General features: G+C 42.7%; 1 protein-coding gene across 4 annotated transcripts in view; it reads left to right on the top strand.

Annotated features, from left to right (window-relative positions):
- Positions 1-20,544, top strand: part of MEGF10 (multiple EGF like domains 10) — a 156,607-nt gene that overhangs the window by 95,648 nt on the left and 40,415 nt on the right. For all 4 annotated transcript variants that reach the window (XM_068246753.1, XM_068246769.1, XM_068246752.1 and 1 more), the window contains exons 7-11: positions 1,415-1,535; positions 2,175-2,311; positions 3,844-4,056; positions 12,587-12,761; positions 19,798-19,918. In XM_068246753.1, coding sequence (XP_068102854.1) covers positions 1,415-1,535; positions 2,175-2,311; positions 3,844-4,056; positions 12,587-12,761; positions 19,798-19,918 — 767 coding nt within the window. The remainder of the gene's footprint in view (positions 1-1,414; positions 1,536-2,174; positions 2,312-3,843; positions 4,057-12,586; positions 12,762-19,797; positions 19,919-20,544) is intronic.

Here is a 20,544-nt window from a genome sequence, read left to right as displayed (position 1 = left end):
TTTTTCTTTAGAAGGTATGTGCACAGTGGCGTAGCTAAGAAGCTGTGGGCCCCAATGCAAGTTTTACATTGGGGCCCCCCAAACACTCTATACGTAACAATTGACCGTAGGCACCAAAACCTGCCAATGACAACCACAGTGTCAAAGGTGCAAGAAGGGGATGGGGAGCAGTTTGTTAATGATTAACACTATTCAAAGTATCTATAGAAGCCGTTATTATGAACACAGAATCAATGGAGAGCTAATACTGTGAGGGAAGTCCCTTCGGGGCCCCTCTGGCCCAAGGGCCCCAATGCAGTCGCAAACTCTGCAACCCCTATTGCTATGCCCCTTTATGTGCAGTTATTCAGGTGTATGCCAACTAGATATCCCCCAGCATCACTTTATGTCCCTAAAGTCCAGGCACATATCAGGCACTGCTGGAGTGCAAAGAGTGCCTATGGTCTATTTATATTTTACAGATCCATGCTAATCCAACATACTTACAGATGTTTTTTGCTCCTCATCTGTGCAAGGCATAAATTAGTATGGCTCTATGAGATACAGGACTTGGGAGATGAGTGGTACAGAGTAGCCAGATAGCACACGGTGACCTCTAACCAAAACAGTTGCGTGCATGTTGGATTAGTGTGGCTCTGAAAAATGAACCAATAACAGGCACCTGGAGTGCCTGCTAACTGGAAGACCAGCCAGGCATTAAAACTGGAATAGCTTTGATAACTGGAGATGATACAGGGATAAGTAAGACTGTAGTAAATGCAGTTGTTGTTTCAGAGATTTTGCTACGGGGTGTCAGACCCTGCAGCCGCGCTTCTTACCCTCCATTCCTCAGTGGCACACACTCCAGAGCAGGCATTGTGTTGGCCACATATGTTCAGGGTGAGGTGAGTGGTCATGGTAGCAGCACAGTAATGGGTCATGATGACCACACTTGTTATAAGACCCTAGAACATAGCCCTCCCCCCCCCCTTGTCACTACAGGATAGGGAGAATTAGGTGTGTAAATGGGGGGGGGGGGATCTTCAATACTTGGCTGGGGGGACCATGATTGTACTTATGCCCCTATATTGATTGTAAATTTTTGAAAACAAAATAGATTTCCAGCCTATTGTCAATGAGCACCTAACCTTTCTTAGCTAGTATGAAGATTTGTGTTTTTATGTTAATGTGCCCATCTGAGGGAGTGATTTACTAAAGGTCAGACGCAGTGAGGTGAATAAAATGTGTTCCCTGTGCAATTTCACTGTATTTCACCTCAGTATTCTCAGTCTTTAGTAAATTCCCTCTGCATGTGATTACAGATGAGGGCTCTTGAACTCTTGAAAACAAAACTTTTCTCTGTAAAATGTTAAATGGGAATGCTGATACAAATAAAGAATACCGATAAAACCGATACGATTGCCTTGTCTTGCAGCTGTGAGGACCTCTGCCCGCCGGGTAAGCACGGTCCCCAGTGTGAAGAGAGATGCCCATGTCAGAATGGTGGAGTTTGCCACCACGTCACTGGAGAATGCACATGCCCTGCAGGATGGATGGTACGTCTAATGACCTCATTACACTCTTTTGGTTAACTTGGCATAGGCAATGCAATCAATAAAAATAATTAACTCGTTCAATCGATAACTCTTTTTTCTATTGTGCTCAATGACCTTTGGTAAAAATAGTAATTAATTAAGAGACACAGTGCAGCAGAGTGGCTTTTTAAGCCTCTCGCTGCCTAAAGGAGAGAGATTCTGTTATAATGAGAGGTGTAGTTTTCATTATTTAGTTTAAATGGGATTATTTTAATGGAATGGTGTTATGCCTATTAATGTACTAGATTGTTTACAAATGGTTGTTCAGTCTTATTATCTGAAATGCAAATACCATGCCTGCCGTTTAGGTTGAGGTAGACACAAGCCTGCTAGAAATATCTATATTTTATTAAGCTCCAAAGACATATCATGAAAATAATTGAAAATAGGTTCTCAGATACAAACCCTCAGCCTTTGTGCCATCTGCTAGTTCGCAACATTATATTAACATAATCAATTGCTTTTTTTCAGCTTGTATTACTGTTTTGCTTCAGGGGAAATGCTCAGAAATGTAAGGGTCAGGTGTTATTTTAATTAGTTAATGTCTCAGTGTTTTCATCATTTTCCAAAGCCGCATGATGCCATTCTGTTTCAATTTAGGGCACAGTCTGTGGCCAGCCTTGCCCTGAGGGGCGCCATGGCAGAAATTGTACTCAGGAATGCCAATGCCACAACGGAGGAACGTGTGACTCTGCCACGGGCCAATGTCACTGCAGCCTGGGATACAATGGAGAAAGGTGAGAACAATGACATGTGACCTGGATTACAACGGCCATTTCACAGTGCAGCCAATAATATTCAAACTCTCAGTCATTTCATCAAAGGTAGCTAATTTTATACATTGTTATAGAGCAGTGGTTTAATAGCTGTGGTATGCCAGGCGGTTAACATTTATGAGATGTGACATGTACCTCTGTCATGATTTTCTTTCAAGGTGAAGATAGCTTAATACAACTTCTGCAGACAGCACAGATTATGGAATTTGCGTGAAAATATACTGTAAATACTTCTGAGTCCTTTTCAAACACTCTATTTTTGTGTCCTCTCTATTCACCATCATGGCAATCATGGGAGTTATTTTTGTGTCAGGTGATTGTCATGCTAATCACAAAATGATATAAGAGCAGAGTGGCTAAAGTGGACACTCTCAGCGTGATCTCTGCTGAACTCTGTGAGAAGGGGGAGCCAGAGCCCATGTAATTTGGGCATATGAGGGTATGCAGAACATGGTGCACATGCAGGGGAGCAGATGTAATGGAAGAACATAGGATGGAAGGTATTTTGAACTTAGGGTCATGAATTAAGGGCTCATTGAATTTAAATTACAGTACATGGAACTAGGGTACATGCAAGGCATCGGGTGTATTGCAGACTATAGTAAAGACTGGGCACATGGAATAGGAGAATTGTAATGTTTATGAGTGTATGGGAGTGGGGGTTATATGCATTGGAGCAGATCCAAGGGGGCAGGTGAATGGTAGCACAAGTCTGATTTTCCAGATTAAGTAATTCCTAAGATCATGGTAAATCTCTTTCACCACTCAGTGCTGGTATATGAAATTTGTCATTTTTGTTATTTATAGCTAATTGTTTTGCAAAAATGACTGTGGCACACGTGTGTTAGATTAAAAAAAATATACATAACGCCAAAGCCTGAGTGCACAAAAGGGTAAATGGTTTACAGTCTTGGGTCCAAAATGGTTAAATCTGATATATTAATCTGTGTAATATTTATTAAGACAGACTAAAATGAGAATGGAAGTGCAGCTGCCTTTTCCCTCCAGCAATTATTCAGTATGAATAGTAGTATTTAATTCAACAAATTCCCTTGAATAGCTTATTCTAATATCAGCCTGGTGATCTAGTAACAGCTGTCAGGAGCTCCCTCTTGATGGTCCCAATCTCTCTCTAGAGTTAGGGTGCAGTGTCCAAGGCCCAGATAAACAGTGGACTGCAGTATGCAGCACCGTGCTATGGCTTATCGGGGGCAACCTGCCACTCTCCTTGCTTTCAGCAGAGCCCAGTGGTGACGTGGACGGGGCATGAGACTACGAGGCTTCTGGGAAGTACAGGATGAAGCCTGGCAGTCCAGGCAGAAAAGAGAAGCCTGATGGCCATCATGTGACTGCTTGGTGAATAGTAAAGTTCAGGTTCACTGAAGGCCATGTGTGTGGGGGAGAGGGGAAGAATGGGGAGGGATGGGAGTCATTTATAACTGGAATTCTCTTATAAGTATGTTATAACAGCATTGTGTTCTTAAATGTATTAGATGTCAAGATGAATGTCCATTTGGGATGTATGGAGCAAACTGCGCTGAGACGTGCCAGTGTGTTAATGGCGGAAAATGTTACCACATCAGCGGTGCATGTCTTTGTGAGGCGGGCTACACCGGCGTACATTGTGAAACGAGACTGTGCTCAGATGGTCTTTATGGAATGAAGTGTGATAAAAAGTGTCCATGTCATGTAAAGAACACACAAAGGTAATGTTTGTGTAAAATTGTATGTCTGGATAATATACACTAGATCCAATATTCTGAGCCTGTGAATTGTCTGATATATATGTTAATGTTTAAATAATGTTTAAGGGCTTATTTCCACTGTGGTGTCCTGTCCGTTTCCAAATAAGATGCAGCACCCATGATGTTGCCAAATCATTATAGCCACGCCATGCACAGCTATAGGGATTCGGATGTGTGCTGCGGTAAACTCCAGCACACCGTCCAAATCGCAACGGCATGCAATTAGGACGGAAAGCCTATTGTATGAATAGGCAGTATTTCCCCCCTGCGTATTCTGAGGTAGTGGAAACGGGCCCTAAAAGGAGGCCAAGATACACATCTCTAAGCCTGTAAAATAACAGGTTCACAGTTCATATCTTCTAGAAAGAACTTGTAAATCAACTGTAAGTGGGATTAAACTCCCTGAATGAAAATTGAAGTACCTACTCTTACAGTAGGTACATAAAAGAAGATTTGAAAGCATTGTGTAAAAACATTTACTTTTAATGCAGAGAGCAGTACAAGTCTGTACTGTTCTGCAATTCTCTGCTTATTGGGAAATGTAATCATTGCCGGCCAGGAAAAAGTCTCTGCATGGTCTCTTCGCTCTGCTCCCCCTCCCTCCTCTGTTGAATAGACATGTCCCTGTGGCAATGACTGAGTAACTTCACCAGAAGAGGGAGGGGGAGCAGAGTGAATAGACCAGGTAGATAGTTTGGCCAGCAATGGTTACATTTGCCGATTAGCAGAGCAGTATAGACTTGTACTGCACTCTGCATTGAAAGTAAACATTTTAACACACAGGGAATGCTTTTAAATGTTCTTTTATGTACCTAAGAGTAGGTATTTAAATTTTAGTTTAAAGAGTTTAATCCCACTTTAAGACCTTCATTAGCATGCCTTGAACACCCCATATTATAGCTAAATTCCAGGTACAAAGTATGGGGTCCCTCGTGCAGTATTCGATCATTAATGGGGAAATGATCAAAATGATTGTAGCTGACCTCTCTCTTAACATGGGGTTCCTTCAGAAAACATCTATTTGCCTCATTAGTGGCTATTTATATCCAGGAGGTGTATGTTCAAGCATAATCAAACCTCTGCTTGGCAACTGGGAGTGTAAACAAAGGCGATGACATTCTACAATGCATTGCAACATTAAACAGAACAACCGGGATACACATGGAAGTAGTGCTAGAAGATATTTCAGTGGAGCTATAATGTGTATTTTGCAGACACAACTTACTGAATGCTCATCTAACACACAATGCAATCAGCACTTCCTGGATTTTATAGCTACGTTGTAAAAACTAAGCAGCATCAACAAAGTTCAATGCTGAAAGCTATTTCATGTATTGACTTTGGGTGCCATGATTAATCAGTGTTGGGTAATAGTTAATGCTTTGCTTGCTCATCTCAGCAGTGAATGATTCTGAATACTAATTCCAAACAGATAACCTCAGGCTGTCCTAGCTGCAGAACTAACTGAAGGAAAGGCTGCATTGGATGGTGGCCACACATTATGGCAAATAACGCTGATACAGAAGTCCAACTGTGTTATATCAACCCATTTTTTCACACGTTTCTTTAATGAGTAATGTGTGTGGATAAAAATCATAATGAAAATATATAAATTATAATTCTATTGGAAATGATTGTAAGTCCACCCTTGGTTGTCCACTTACACAGTTGAAACAATTGTTCTTCTCTAACCATGGTTACCTGCAAGGAAGCACGTGCAGTCATCATTGCGCTTCATGAAAGACTTTCAAAGAGAGAGATTCAATTGTTGTGAAGAAGGCTTTAGGGTATCCAAAAAAGTCCAGCAATGCCAGGACCATCTCTATAACATGATTCAACTAAGGGATTGGGTGCCACCAGTGTAGAGCTTGCTTAGGAATGGCAGCAGGTAGGTAAGTGTATCTGCAAAGACTTTTGGAGGATGGCCTGGTGTCAAGAAGGGCAGCATGGAAGACACTTCTCTCCAAGAAAAACATCAGGGACAGGTGAATATTCTGTGAAAAGTGCAGGGAATGGACTGTTGAGGACTGGGTAAAGTTATTTTCTCTGACAAAGCCCCTTTACAAATGTTTGGGTCACGTGTAAAAATAATTGTTGTAGAAGAAAATGTGAGTGCTACCATTATCCTAGTCTCATGCCAACAGTAAAGCATCCATCCTGACTCCATTCATGTGTGGGACTTCTTCTCATCCAAGGGAGTTGGCTTGCTCACGATCCATGCATAAAGAATGGTACCAAAACATCTTCTGAGAGGGGCCCTGTTGTGTTTGCAACCTCTGCACCCCATGTTGCTATGCCACTACTTACTTGTAAGCATGATAAGAGTCTAGTCATATCTAATGCAGCTGCTTCTTAAGATTTCCACCTCAGTTACCACAGAGCAGAAGGAAAAAAAGAACCCGAGGCAAGGAAAGAATGGATAATGTGTGGTGGATAATGTACCTTATAGGTACATACACACATCGTTGTGACTGGTCGTTTGGACGTCAAATTGGGCGTGTGTACAAACGATCGTTCAGCTGATAAGGCCTTGTTTCAAAACCAGCCTTATCAGCCAAACAATCGTTTGTACTTACAACCGATTTGACATTCAAATGACCAGTCACAACGACGTGTGTATGTACCTATAAGGATATTTTCTATCTTTGGCAATGAAAGGATATGCTTTAGTTTACCATGCACATTTTCATTGAAGTTCATTTTAAAGAGAAACCGTAACCAAGAATTGAACTTCATCCCAATCAGTAGCGGATACCCCCTTTCCCATGAGAAATCAATTCCTTTTCTCAAACAGATCATCAGGGGGCTCTGTATGGCTGATTTTGTGGTGAAACCCCTCCCACAAATGATGTCAGCGCCTCACAGCACTGAGGTACTGACATCACACTGTGGGAGCCTTGTGGCATTGTGGGAAATAACAGCTGTTTACAACTGCCAAAAAAGCAAGTAACATCTCCTTCTAGTGACATCATTTGCCAGGAGTAAAAATGTCACCATGTAATAAATGTCATAATGTAAATCGGGGAGAGGAAAGATTTTACAATGGGAAAACACTGACTAAATAATTTAAACATAATTATTGTAAAAATTAAGCACTTATTTATTACATTATTTTCACTGGAGATCCTCTTTAAATTTGCACAATAGTGTTAGTGTCTCTGTGTATTGTAGTAATTAATGAAGGGTGTAGTTTCCCCAGCTTACCACCCATTTGGCAGATATTCCTGTAGATGCCCAGAGGAGACTGACTGACAGAAGACACTCATAAAACAGCCTTTACATTGACAAGACGTTTGATTTGGCCTGTAGAAGTCTCCTTGTAGTCAGAGGGAGCATAGTGGTACAAGTGTCCCATTGTGCAGCTCTTGTTAACATGCTTTTTCTGCACAGCTGATCCTGTCAGTTTGTTATGTAGCAGCAGCTGGCCTCAGATATAGTCTGAATGGGAGTGCTGTTTCAGGTAGAGGCAGATGGTCTGCTAGCCAGGTATGGCATGTATGGATAAAGCCTTTCACACAAAGGTCAGTGTACTGATAACGTCAAGAGCTTTTTTTTTCTTAACTTAAGATTAAATAAGCCTGTGATTTATAGTTATATTGGTATATCCAGATCACAGCAGCTGTTACAGCAAATTTGTGTCCTATTTTAGCCTCCAAAAAGCATTAAAAGTGTAATTGCAGTTATACTATTCTTGAATACTTTTCAAAATGTAAGGTAATATCTGGATAAATGCCATATTTGGAACTCTGTGCCATATGGCTAGAACACTGCCTCATAGGTGATACTTGGGCTGCATGGTGCATGAGTGGTTAGCAGTCTTGCATTGTGCAGTTCATGGTATGGCAGCTCTAGGGTCACAGGTTCAAAACTTGGCCAAGACACTATCTGCATAGAGGTTGTATGTTTTCCCTTATGTAAACAATGTTTTCCCCAAAACATAGGGGTAAGTTATATGCTTCTCCCCAAAAATGAACCTTAGACTAATAAAGGGATGCTAGACTATGAAGGGATTAGATTGTCAGCTCCTCTGAGAGACAGTTAGTGACAAGACTACAAACTCTGTAAATTGCTGTGGAATATGTCGGCACTGTATGAATGCACTAAAATAATGATAATAACTTTGAGCCCTTTGTTTCATGGACATTAACCATTTATGTTGCGTGGACGTGAGCTTCACATCCGCAGCAGCAGCTACTACAGCTACAGGGACACGATAGTCACGTCCCTGCAGCTTGTGGGGCTGAGCAGGCGATCGCGCTGTTGCCGTGAGCAGTGGGGATTGGCTGCAGGGGACAAAAGTCCTATTCTTAAATAGAGCCGCCACGCTTCCTCCCGCTGACGATTTCCGCCGCTTTCTGTCTCCCGCTCACAGATTTATGAATGGGAACTTTGTTCCCATTGATTAATCTTCCCTTAGCCCACCTGTGATGCAGGCTTGCATTGAAACCTGCATCACTTCCCTAGTAACAATGTAGCAACACATTGTTTCCTATGTAGCGTACTTGTACGCTACATAGTATTTTGCTCAGCGGGAACATCTTGTGGCCAAATAGTAAAATTACATCTACTGACTTTACGGAATAAAGAAATACGTATGTCAAGAGGGCAATATTATTATAAATTTATGGTCTAAAAATTAGCGATGGATGCAAAACTGAAAAAATGTACCTTTATTTCCAAATAAAATATTGTCACCATACATTATACTAGGGATATCATTTTATCGTTACAATAAACGGGACAGATGGGCAAATAAAATGTGTGGGTTTTAATTACAGTAGCATGTGGTATTTTAAAACGATAATGGCCGAAAACTGAGAAATAATGATTTTTTTCAATTTTTTTATATTAATTATTCCCATTAAAATGCATTTAGAATAAAATCATTCTTAACATAATGTACCACCCAAAGAAAGCCTAATTGGTGGCGGAAAAAACAAGGTATAGATCATTTATTTGTGATAAGTAGTGATAAAGTTATTGGGGAATGAAAGGGAGGAGCGCTGAAAGGGGAAAATTCCTCTCATTCATAAGGTGAAAATACCCGCGGGCTGAAATGGTTAAGCAAATGAAAAACGTGGAGTGTCCATCAGATGAGTTTCGGGAAGTGAACTCCAGGTATCGGGGGAAAAGGAAATAAAAACAGAAAGAACACCAGGAACACCAATAGTGTAGTGTTTCAGACAATGAGATATGTGTAAGAAATAACTACTACTTACAAACATGGGTTGCTATAGGCAAACACAATATCAGGCATGCGGAGAAGTCTGTCTCCACGCAGATATGATGACTTTACTTGATGCAATATTGCAGGGGTAGCCCCTGAGGACAGGGGATGGAACTATACTTACTGTATGGGAGGAGGTGCCTGAGTTTTCTTACCCATTTCCAATAATATGCTGTTTGATTAACTGGATTCACCCCTACTCTGGCTGTGAGTAGATATGAACTTGGATTTCAGGCGTAAAACATGAATTTTTGCAAAAATGCAAACAGTATATTTTTGTGAAATATTTGTACATCGGTTAGGTGCTAATGTTTAAAATGTATACAAATGTATGGATATGTATTAAGACAGTATCTGGGTGATCTTTTCCTCAGTTACCTGGGGTAGACACTGTCAGTGTAGTTCCCCAGATGGAAATTGTATTGTTTGTTAGTGATGTCAAATTGGTCATGTGACTATGTTGGTCTCGTGACTTTTTGTGGGTGGGTATTTAAGGGTCACAGGTGTTGGGTGTGGCACACCTGAGGAAGGGCTCCGCCCGAAACATGTCGTGTGTGCCTTTACATGCTTTAATACAGTTGTGCTACTGAAGCCATTTGTGTGCCGTCTCCACTTTGTACATTGACTACGGCTGTGCAGGGGTGGTGTACCTGCAGGAGGTGGGCACCGGCACGGAGGTCTGTCTATCGGACCTGGAAAGGTGTGTGACGGGAGAACCTTTTGAAGATGGAACTATACTTACTGTATGGGAGGAGGTGCCTGAGTTTTCTTACCCATTTCCAATAATATGCTGTTTGATTAACTGGATTCACCCCTACTCTGGCTGTGAGTAGATATGAACTTGGATTTCAGGCGTAAAACATGAATTTTTGCAAAAATGCAAACAGTATATTTTTGTGAAATATTTGTACATCGGTTAGGTGCTAAATTGTAAGAAAAGTTTCATGCTCTTGGGCCTTTGGGCTCAAGAGGGCAGGTATGTTGTGAAAAGTAAAGGTTCCCATTGGGACAACAGTGGTATTTTTAGCAGTTGTATTTAGATCAAAAAAGGGATCATTTTTAATTGATCCAGAGCATTAAAGGATCCAAACTATTCCAGACATCAAAACCAGTTGTGATGGATAGCTTGTATTAAAACAAAAAAATCGCCACGCCGATCTACCATTACTTTAAACGACCACTATTGCAAAAAGTGTACATTTAAAATACATGTAAACACATTCAAATAAGAAGTATGTTTCTTACAGAGTAAAATGACCCATAATAAATGCTCATGAATGGCAGTTGCTCCTTTCAACTGCCAAAAAAGTGTGAAGCGAGCAGGGAGGATGGCCATTGGTCAACATCTTTGTATAAATCCTTTTTAGGGAGTGTCTTTATAAAGTATAAGGGCCATGCTGAGAATCCCCCATGAAGAGATGGACTGGACCAAAACTTGTCGGTAATGTCAGTTTACTACTACCTACTGTAAGTGACAGCAACATAGGAGAAAAGTAATTTATGGCTCATTTTACTCTGGAAGAAACATACTTCTTATTTGTATATGTTTATGTGTATTCACAATTCACATTTTTCACGATAGTGGTCCTTTAAGGAAACAACCGATAATAGAATCTTTCAGGATTGATTAGGCATATGGGCTTTATTATTATTATTTATTGAATTTATAAAGCGCCAACATATTACGCAGCGCTGAACATTAATTTAGGTTACAGACAATATTTAGGGGTGACATACAGCAATATGACAATACAGGAATACAAGAAAACCAGATCACACAGCACAGTATGAGTACCAGGTAATGCTTAGTCAGTCACTGGATGGAGCATGGAGATTAGGCAAGTTAGGTTCACCCAAATGCATAGCATGGGTGCACAGTAATGGAGGTGCAAGATCAGGTAGGACACAAAAGGAGGAGGACCCTGCCCAAAGGCTTACAATCTAGAGGGAGAGGTGGGGACAGGAAAGGTAGGGGACCAGTTCAGCTGTGGGTTTAGAGCACTTGTGAGGGGTAGTAGGCCAGAGTGAAAAGGTGAGTTTTGAGGGCTTTCTTGAAGATGTTGAAGGAGGGGGCTGCCCTAATGGGTGGAGGTAGGGAGTTCCATAGTGTTGGAGCAGCTCTTGAGAAGTCCTGGAGGCGTGCATGGCACTGGGTGATGCGGGGGGGGGGGGGGCGATTTGGCGAAGTTCATTGGAAGAGCGGAGTGAGCGGCTAGGTGTGTACCTCTGAGTAAGATCAGAAATGTAGGTTGGACAGGTTTTGTGGATGGATTTGTATGTCAGACACAATATCTTGAATCTGATTCTGGACTGAATAGGAAGCCAGTGGAGGGATTCTAGGAGGGGATCTGCCGTGGTGGAGCGATGGGAGCAGTGGATAATTCTTTACTTTAAAACAATTCATTTTGAATGATCTAATTAAAAATATGATCATTCATTAAAATTGCACTGATATGTGCCTTTAAATCCTAACTTTAAGTAGCCATTTTGACATGGCTGGTCTCCCTCTATGAACCTTATCTACAAGGAAAGGTAGTGCAGCCTTTATGCATTATAAATAGTAGTAATATTTGACTTACCTTATGCTAGGTACACACGAAACAATTTTCTGGCAGATTTACCTGCCAGATCGATTTTTTTCCAACATGTTCGATGTAAATTTTGATAGATTTTTTCCAACCGATTTCACTTTTATGGAAATCCATTGGAAAAAACGATCAGGAAATCAATCGGAATTCAGATCTGACATGTTGGAAAAAATCGATCTGACAGGTAAATCTGCCAGATACTTGTATTGTGTGTACCTAGCATATGATAAGTCAAATATTACTACTATTTTTTCTGTTGTTTTATCACTGCGGATGCTTTCACTGTAGAGCAGGACTGCATGTGGCAGAGAAGCCTTGGTGGGGCTCTATAGGTTACCATATTTCTGCAGAAATGGGCAGATTATATATACACGGTATATATTTGTTTGTTTTTAATTATATGTGGAGAGCGGCACTTTTGGTGACTTGACGGGAATGAAACTGTTCTTTGTGTTTAATTGGCCCTATAATATGCTCAGTTTGGTAACCATATATTTTCTACATTTAACAGCTCAATCACTGTATTAGTACAGTACTATCTTGCTGAAAAATCATTGCTATTGAACACTTTCTCCCAACACAATACTGAAGGAAAACTGGCATGAATTGTGCTGTTGGTGTCATATTTAGCCTTTGAATCATTTGTTCTCTTGTCTCTTTCATCCTGTCCTCTCAGCTGTCATCCAATGTCTGGGGAATGTTCCTGTAAGCCTGGCTGGTCTGGCCTGTACTGTAATGAGACTTGTTCTCCCCGCTTCTATGGCGAATCCTGTCAGCAGATCTGCAGCTGCCAGAATGGGGCAGACTGTGATAGCGTGACTGGGAAATGCATCTGTGCCCCGGGATTTACGGTAAATCACAACTTAAGCTCTTCTATTTCCTGCTTGTATATTTTTTAAAGTGCGGTGGAGCCTCATTGTTGACATTAGCTAATGACAATAAAGTATGTCTTATTAAGAGATAAGCATGCTATTATATATTTGAATGACACTTCAGAAGGGAGAGTGCATTTCTTATTTAGATAGTGGTCCAGATAATATGTTGGCTTGACTCGAACATCTGTCTCTACTAGGACAGGCTAGGACTCACGGCAAGGTCACTTAGGGCTGCTTTCCACTAGCGGCATTTTGCGATGCAAGTCCGATCGCAATCAGGTCGCAAAGCAATAAGTACTTAACTAATGGAAACTGCACAGGGATGTTCCCATGAAACTGAATACTCACCTGACAACCCAGGAAGATGGATCCCAGTGACGTCCCTCGACAATAAGCGCTCCCCGATCCATTTTCCTGTGGGTGGGTACACGTGACATCATGCATCGCAACACACAACGGGCGCGATCCCTGTGCTTTATGTGGAGTCATTGGGGATCTTAAAGAGAACCTGAGATGACCAGTAAAAAAAAATTCATACATACCTGAAGCTTCCTCCAGCCCCTCGGCTTGATCTGTCCCTCGCCACCATCCTCCGTCTTCTGGATGCTTTGTTATCGCTCTCAGTAACTTCTGGAGTCAGAGCTTACAGTGCATGCCCAACCACGTGCACTCCCAGCAGCAGGAGCGCGACAGGGGAGCATGCTTGTCCACACTATGCATATACCGACTGGTCCCGACTGGCCGAAGTTATCCAGGACGACCGATAACAGAGGATCCAGGAGGCGAAAGACAGCGGTGCGGGAGAAATCAGACAAAAGGGGGCTGAAGGAAGCCCCAGGTATTTATGACTTTTGTTTTACTGGTCATCTCAGGTACACTTTAAAGCTCTCATCCTCGTGATGGTTGTTATCACCACGTGTCGCCAAACATTGTTTGCTTACTTTTTCGCCTGTACCCACATTGCGAGATTGCGAACAACAATCATTCGTTACTCAAAAATAGGCGGTTGTTGAAAAAATCATCAGAAAAACCATGTAGTGGGTATGGGCCTTCAGTCCGCTGTGTTTCCAACACGATTATTCCCACTCGCAATTGTCGTGCCTGCTGCACAGCAAAGTGTAGGTGTGCAGGAAATGTGCATAGTAGTCGCACTGCTATGTGATTTTTCCACAATTCGGCAATCCAAAATATTTTCCCACCGTTTTTTTTCTCTCTCTGGGAAATTGCAAACACACCCATCAGATTGTGGCAATATCACGCTAGTGGAAATTGAAAGGTAAACGATTGCATTGCTGCGTTTCTTAGTGAAAAGGCCTGGCTCAGAATATGTCGGCTGTCCTACATTTTTTACAGACTGGACAGCAGACTCTGAGCAGACATTTGGAGGGTGCAATGATTTCTTATGGGCCAGTTCACATTTATCCAATCCATTTTTGTACACTGACTGTAAAAAAGCCCCACTGCACACGCTTTCCTGGACACCAAATTGTATTGCCATCCATGTGAAGTGTAGCAATACTTAACTTCAGAGCGGTAATAAACACTGCAACCAACCTTGCAACAATTATTATTATTTAGTATTTATATAGCGCCATCATCTTATGCAGCGCTGTACAGAGAATATAATTTTGTCACTAACTGTCCCTCAGAGGAGCTCACAATCTAGTCCCTACCATAGTCATATGTCTATATCATGTGGTGCATGTATCATAGTCTAGGGCCAATTTAGGGGGAAGCCAATTAACTTATATGTATGTTTTTGGTATGTGGGAAGAAACCAGACTGGCCGGAGGAAACCCAAGGACAATATACATACATACATACATACATACATACATACATACATACTCCTTGCAGATGTTGACCTGGCTGGGATGCGAACCAGGGACCCAGCGCTGCAAGGCGAGAGCGCTAACCACAACGCCACCGAGCTGCTTACCCAATTGTAATTGAAGGTCCTTACCCACTACGTGATTTATCTGATGATTTTTTCAACGACCACCAATTTTTTTTGAGTAACAATGGAGCGTCTCTGAAATCTCACAATGTGGGTACAGGCGAGAGTGCGCAAACGATGTTTGAGAACACGTGGCAATAACAACTGTCACGGGGTTCAGAGCTTCAAAGGGAACCTGAAGTGAGTAAAATTATTTACAATAAACACATGCTTATCTCAACGTCAGTTTCTCTCAGGAGCTCTCCATTTTCTTCTTACAGTGATCACTTCCAGTTCTGACAATATTTTGTCAGAACTGAAATATACCAGTTGCTCTCAGTTATATATCAGCAGCTGTCAGTTACAACTGAATGTGCAAGGTAATGTCCATGTTTCCCTGTGGCTCAAGTGGGTGATATTACAGTTCAACAGTGTGCTGACCAGGAAGCTGTTATGGGCTAATGGACATTTTCAAAATGGAGGACAAAGAATTCCATTGATGACAGTGGACAAACAGGACGCAGGAGAGGAGAAAGAGATTGAGCAGCAGACTACACAGGAGGTAAGTATGACGTGTTTATGTTTTATTTTGACTTTTAATTTTCAATTCAGGTTCTCTTTAACCTCCTTGCCGGTTATCCCGAGCTCAGCTCGGGGTAACCTGCACAGGAGGATTTCTCAGGCCCCGCTGGGCCGATTTGCATAATTTTTTTTATTGTTACATGCAGCCAGCACTTTGCTAGCTGCTTGTAACATCCGCTCGCCGCCGATCCGCCACTACCCGCCGCGCCGCCCCCCCCCCCCCTCCAGACCCCTTGCACAGCCTGGCCAATCAGTGCCAGGCAGCGCTGAGGGGTGGATCGGGATTCCCTCTGACGTCCCGACGTCCATGACGTCATCCCGCCCCGTCGCCATGGCGACTGGGGAAGCCCAGCAGAAAATCCCGTTCTGAATGGAATTTCCTGCTTACTCTGATCGCCGGAGGCGATCGGAGTGGCTGCAGAGATGCCGCTGCTCAGCGGCTATCATGTAGCAAGCCCTGGGCTCGCGACGTGATTTAAAAAATAAATAAATAAATAAAAAAGTGCTGCGCTGCCCCCTTGCCGCGGGGATTGGACCGGCAAGGGGGTTAAAGTTAAAATGGCTGTGTCCCCACTCCAGCATTGTGTGAACCCAGCCTTAGGCCAGAAACTAAGGTGACACAGATACAGGGAAGGGCAGCTTGCTCTTAATTGCCTTTCATATTTCTCTCCTTTGTGCGCAAGCAAGTGTACATTAGAATAAATGATTATTTCAGTTATTTGGCATGGAGCACTTATTTACAGCGTCCTTGTGACACTGGGGCTGCACAGTCACCACCCAGACCAGCTGTCACGCTATGGGCAACTGTAACATTGCCTGTCCTCTACCTCCATCACACCAGTGCCAGCATCATAATACTATGTTCAGCAGCTTGAAAAGGCTAGATTATATTCATGATATTGTGTTATATATGTATAATGAATTGGAAATATTGTAGTTTCTTGCCTAAAGAATAATTACTTTATGCATTAAAGGAATACTTAAGTCTAAAAAAAAAAATGATATTTACTCACCTGGGGCATCCCTCAGCCCCCTGAAGCTGTATGGTGCCCTCGCAGCCCCGCTCCGATCGTCCTGTCCCCGCCGGCGGCTACTTTCGAGTTCGGCGACAGCCGCCGACATCCTGGGAACGCAGGTGATTTTCCGCGTTCCCAGCCGCTATATCACCCTCTATGCTGCTATAACGTATATGTTATACGCTATAGCAGCATAGTGGGTGATATATATATATGGATTTCCCATCTGATATCAGAAATCCGGGCGGATAGTTAGTTCAGATATCCGAGCAGAAGCCAAAATCACCTTCAATGGCAAAAATCCCTTTCGAAGGCATCCAGGCCGAGAGAGAGAGAGAGACCTCCGAAAGGGGTTTTTGCCATTTGAAAAGACTTTTGGAAACTTAAGTCAGTAGTTCTGAGCCTGCGCAGTACAGCCCGGAGGACGTCCGATGACGTCAGCGCGCCGGCGTGGAACGCACAATGGAGCGCAGAAGAGGCCTGACCTGGCCGCCGGCCTGGCCAGGTCGGGTCGGCCACCGGAGACCACCGGGAGCCTGCGGAGCGGCGCCGAGGGCACCTCCTGCCTGCCACGGGCTGGAGGAAGCCCCAGGTAAGTGGATTCGGATTTTTTTTTTTTACCAACTGTCCCTGAACCTTCCCTTTAATATTGAGAGTACTTCTGGCTACCTAATACTAATGTAGCTACCTATAGTGGGCAAGAGAAGATAGGGAGAAGTGACAGCTGGGCCAGCCAGCACACTTGCCGTGGAGTTCGGCAGGTGTTTGTAGGTTCATGAAGGGTGAAATCTAAGGTGCCTGGACAACTGTGCCTACAGACTCCTGTGAGGTAAATTCGGGCCTGACTGTCACATGTGAAAACACAAACACTTATGCTGGGTAAACACAATGCAATTTTTTGTTCGATCAAATCTGACAGGAAGTTGCATCTTGTATACTGTTCTCGAACGGGAGCAGATCGGACATGACAGAAATAGTGGTCCGATTCCAGTCGATCAGATGAAAAATAGCATCATGTGTACACAGCATTACACGGGTGCTCAGGCAGGATCAAGGACAAGTGAGCCTGACATGACCATTTCCATGGTGATCACATTTCCAAATGTGATCACCAGCCTCTGCTCTGAATTACTGAAACCTATTTCTTACAGTATCAGGCAAATTGGGTGCATGTGGCTTCTGGACAAATCAGGCGTCGCCATAAACTTTAATTGAAAATATCAACAAGCCGGCACCAAAAGGGGAAATTCGGGCGCAAGGGGATGCCTTATAATTATCATTATTGTTGCTTTTTTCTCTGTTGTTAAGCCGGCTAAGCTGGCGATTAAGGGGAAATTTGGGCGCCAAGCGACACTCAGTAATTATAGTTTTTTTCCTTTTTTTTTCCTTTTTTTTTTTTTATTTTGCACCACCAGGGGTCGGTCATAGGGTTAGGCACTACCAGGGTCTTAGGGTTTGGCATCACTGGGGGACTTAGGGTTAGACACCACCTTAGGTTCAGGCACCACCAGAGGAGGATCTTAGGGTTAGGCACCACTAGAGGGGGTCTTAGTGTTAGGCACCACCAGAGGAGGATCTTAGGGTTAGGCAGTGGGAGGGGGGGTCTTAGGGTTAGACGCCACCAGGGGGGTTAGGGTTAGGCATAGGTAGTGGAGGGTTCTGTGTGAGAGTAGGTCTAGGTTTACCTATAGTTACATTTTGGTAACAATTACTGATATTTTACTAATGAAAAGTTATACTTTAAATAGCAGACTATTGTAGATTTACCGATATACTACTATAGCCACTGTTCCTGCACACAATTTTCCATGGCGCTCGAAATTCACAGATGCATATTTTACATGCCCTGCATTGGGTCACCTGATGATCCACAGGCTGTAGCAGGAAAATGTCCAGAAGAGTGCATAGCAGTCATTTTATACTGCACATGACAGCTTGTGCTGTACAGGGAACTGTAGGGGTGTATACACTAGCAACTGTGCAGTTTGTGTGCCAGGCATTGATACAATTGCCGAGATGAGTAGAAGTAGTGAAGTCTAGTAAATCAGGCTTATGGTTCCAAACTAGAGTCCTTTTACTGAAACACCTGAAATCATAAATACAGTATTCTGTATAATATTGTGCACAGCTGTATGTTACTCGTTTATCACATGACGTTTTATGACACCAATACACCTATTCTGCAGGAAATTCATGTGCTCTCTGTATTTCATTTCCTGAAGTCTCTTTTTTTATTATTTTCACCAGTAAATCTGCTTGATGAGGAAACTGATTTCAGCTTGACACTGATTGCAATTTGTATTTCAACAGCTGTAGACCAGTGATGTTGTTTTTCTGAATATTACATATATGTCACTGAATCAGGCAAAGTAAATGTTTACGCAATAATTATAATTTGGCTTCTAGGAATGGTATATTGAGTCATATATTGAAGCAACTGCAATGACTGCATATAGCAGGGACGGAGTTTTAAAAAGTGCAGCTGAGAGATTATCCGGGTAGAAGAGAAGGCTAGCAGTAGCTTTCTGAGTAGACAGACCCATCTCTCATGTTCTGCTGTCCTGTCTTTCCTTACTGTGGTCACATTTAGAGGTCTGCAAGCTGACAGGCAGCGGGAATGCATAAATGTCACCCGGGGCTTTTTACGCCATAAGTAAAGCCTCAGTAATCTATTCTCTTCCTGCTATACCATGACTTGCTTGGACATGTACATTAGCAACAGCTGTACAGCCAGTCTGAGCTATAGAAAACCATATGGTTTGGATGGTGAGTGGGTGGTGGAGTCAGCACTGTCTGGGGTAGAGCACTTTTTAATTACCAGTTATTGTGACTAGTGAAGGTCCTAGTGAAGCTGCAGTTAAATATACAGCGGCCAATAGATGAGAAAAATTATGAATCTGGGCTTTGATTTGTCACCACAGCTTCATAATCTGGCTTTTGATTTGCCACAAAAACACACATGACAGGCAAGGGCCCGGAGCTCTGCCACCGCCGGAGACCCCCAAAGTCCCCATGCAACACCAAGAGGGAGAGTATGGGCGAGCCACGGTGCTTTGATTTGCCACCACAGCTTCCTGTTCTTTTTTAAAAGAGTTTAATTAGGACAGTACATGCTGCTAGCAATCTCATCTTTCATTGTTCTAGTCCCAGGTTTGGATCACGGATTGGATGCTATCTGCATAGATTATGTCAGTTCGTATGAAATGGGTCCTACACTTTGACAGGTTTAATAGATTGTAAGCACCACTGAGGGACCATTATTGCCATGAGCTGTTTGTAAAGTGCTGAGGAATGTTAGGTGAATTATTTGCTCAGTACTGTTCACGTATATTATTTTTTTCCTAAATATTCAAGTGCTTTACACGCTTCACTCTGGATATTACAAATGAATAAATAGATCACCCATTACTTCTTCTGAATCTCTATGGCAGTTTTATTAGCTTTTGAATGACTCCCTCATAATTTTTTTTTGTTCCAGGGAGAATATTGCTCCATTCCTTGCCCAGCTGGTAGATATGGCAGTAACTGCTCCTCTGTGTGTAGATGTAAGAACATTGCTTTGTGTTCCCCTGTGGATGGATCCTGCAGCTGTAAAGCAGGTGAGATTCCCACTAAATTTCACTTCACATAGAACTCCTGTTAGAAATATTAGACATTTGTGAGGCTGTTTTGCTGTAACTGATCAGTAGGTGTTTTAAACAAAGATGTGCTCTAGTTGAGTATTGTATATTCTCTATAAAGACCACCTATGTAGGCTTGGTATACATAACACTGATTGGTTAGCAATCAGCAGCAAATAAGGTTTACTACACAAGAAAACTGTGGCCTGTTCTTAGGTCTGATAACAATCAAACAGATCAGCAACCCTCACAAAGCTCTACAGTGGAATTCGGAAACCTGTACCAGGCATAAGACCTGCCTATCTTATTTGATCTTGAGCTACCACCAGCAACTAGGTTGAGGAGATCTGACTTGTACAGACAATAGACCAGGGCTTTTCAACCTGTGGTACGCATACCACCAGTGGTACTTTGCTGTTGGCCAGGTGGTACATTTCAAGCTTGTCTGCCACTTAATTGCCTGCCTGCTGCTTGCCCTGGTCCCGTCCTGCCCCCAAAAAGTTTGACTACCCCTTGCTCACTCCTTGCTGTGCTGCCCTGCGGCATAATTCAGACCTCAGATCAGCAGTGAGGAGACAGCTAGATGAATGATGGACAGTAACGGC

The sequence above is a fragment of the Hyperolius riggenbachi genome, chromosome 1 (assembly GCF_040937935.1).
Source record: "Hyperolius riggenbachi isolate aHypRig1 chromosome 1, aHypRig1.pri, whole genome shotgun sequence".
Lineage (NCBI taxonomy): Eukaryota > Metazoa > Chordata > Amphibia > Anura > Hyperoliidae > Hyperolius > Hyperolius riggenbachi.
The sequence above is the reverse complement of the archived record's forward strand: the minus strand, read 5'-3'. Positions and strand labels throughout refer to the sequence as shown.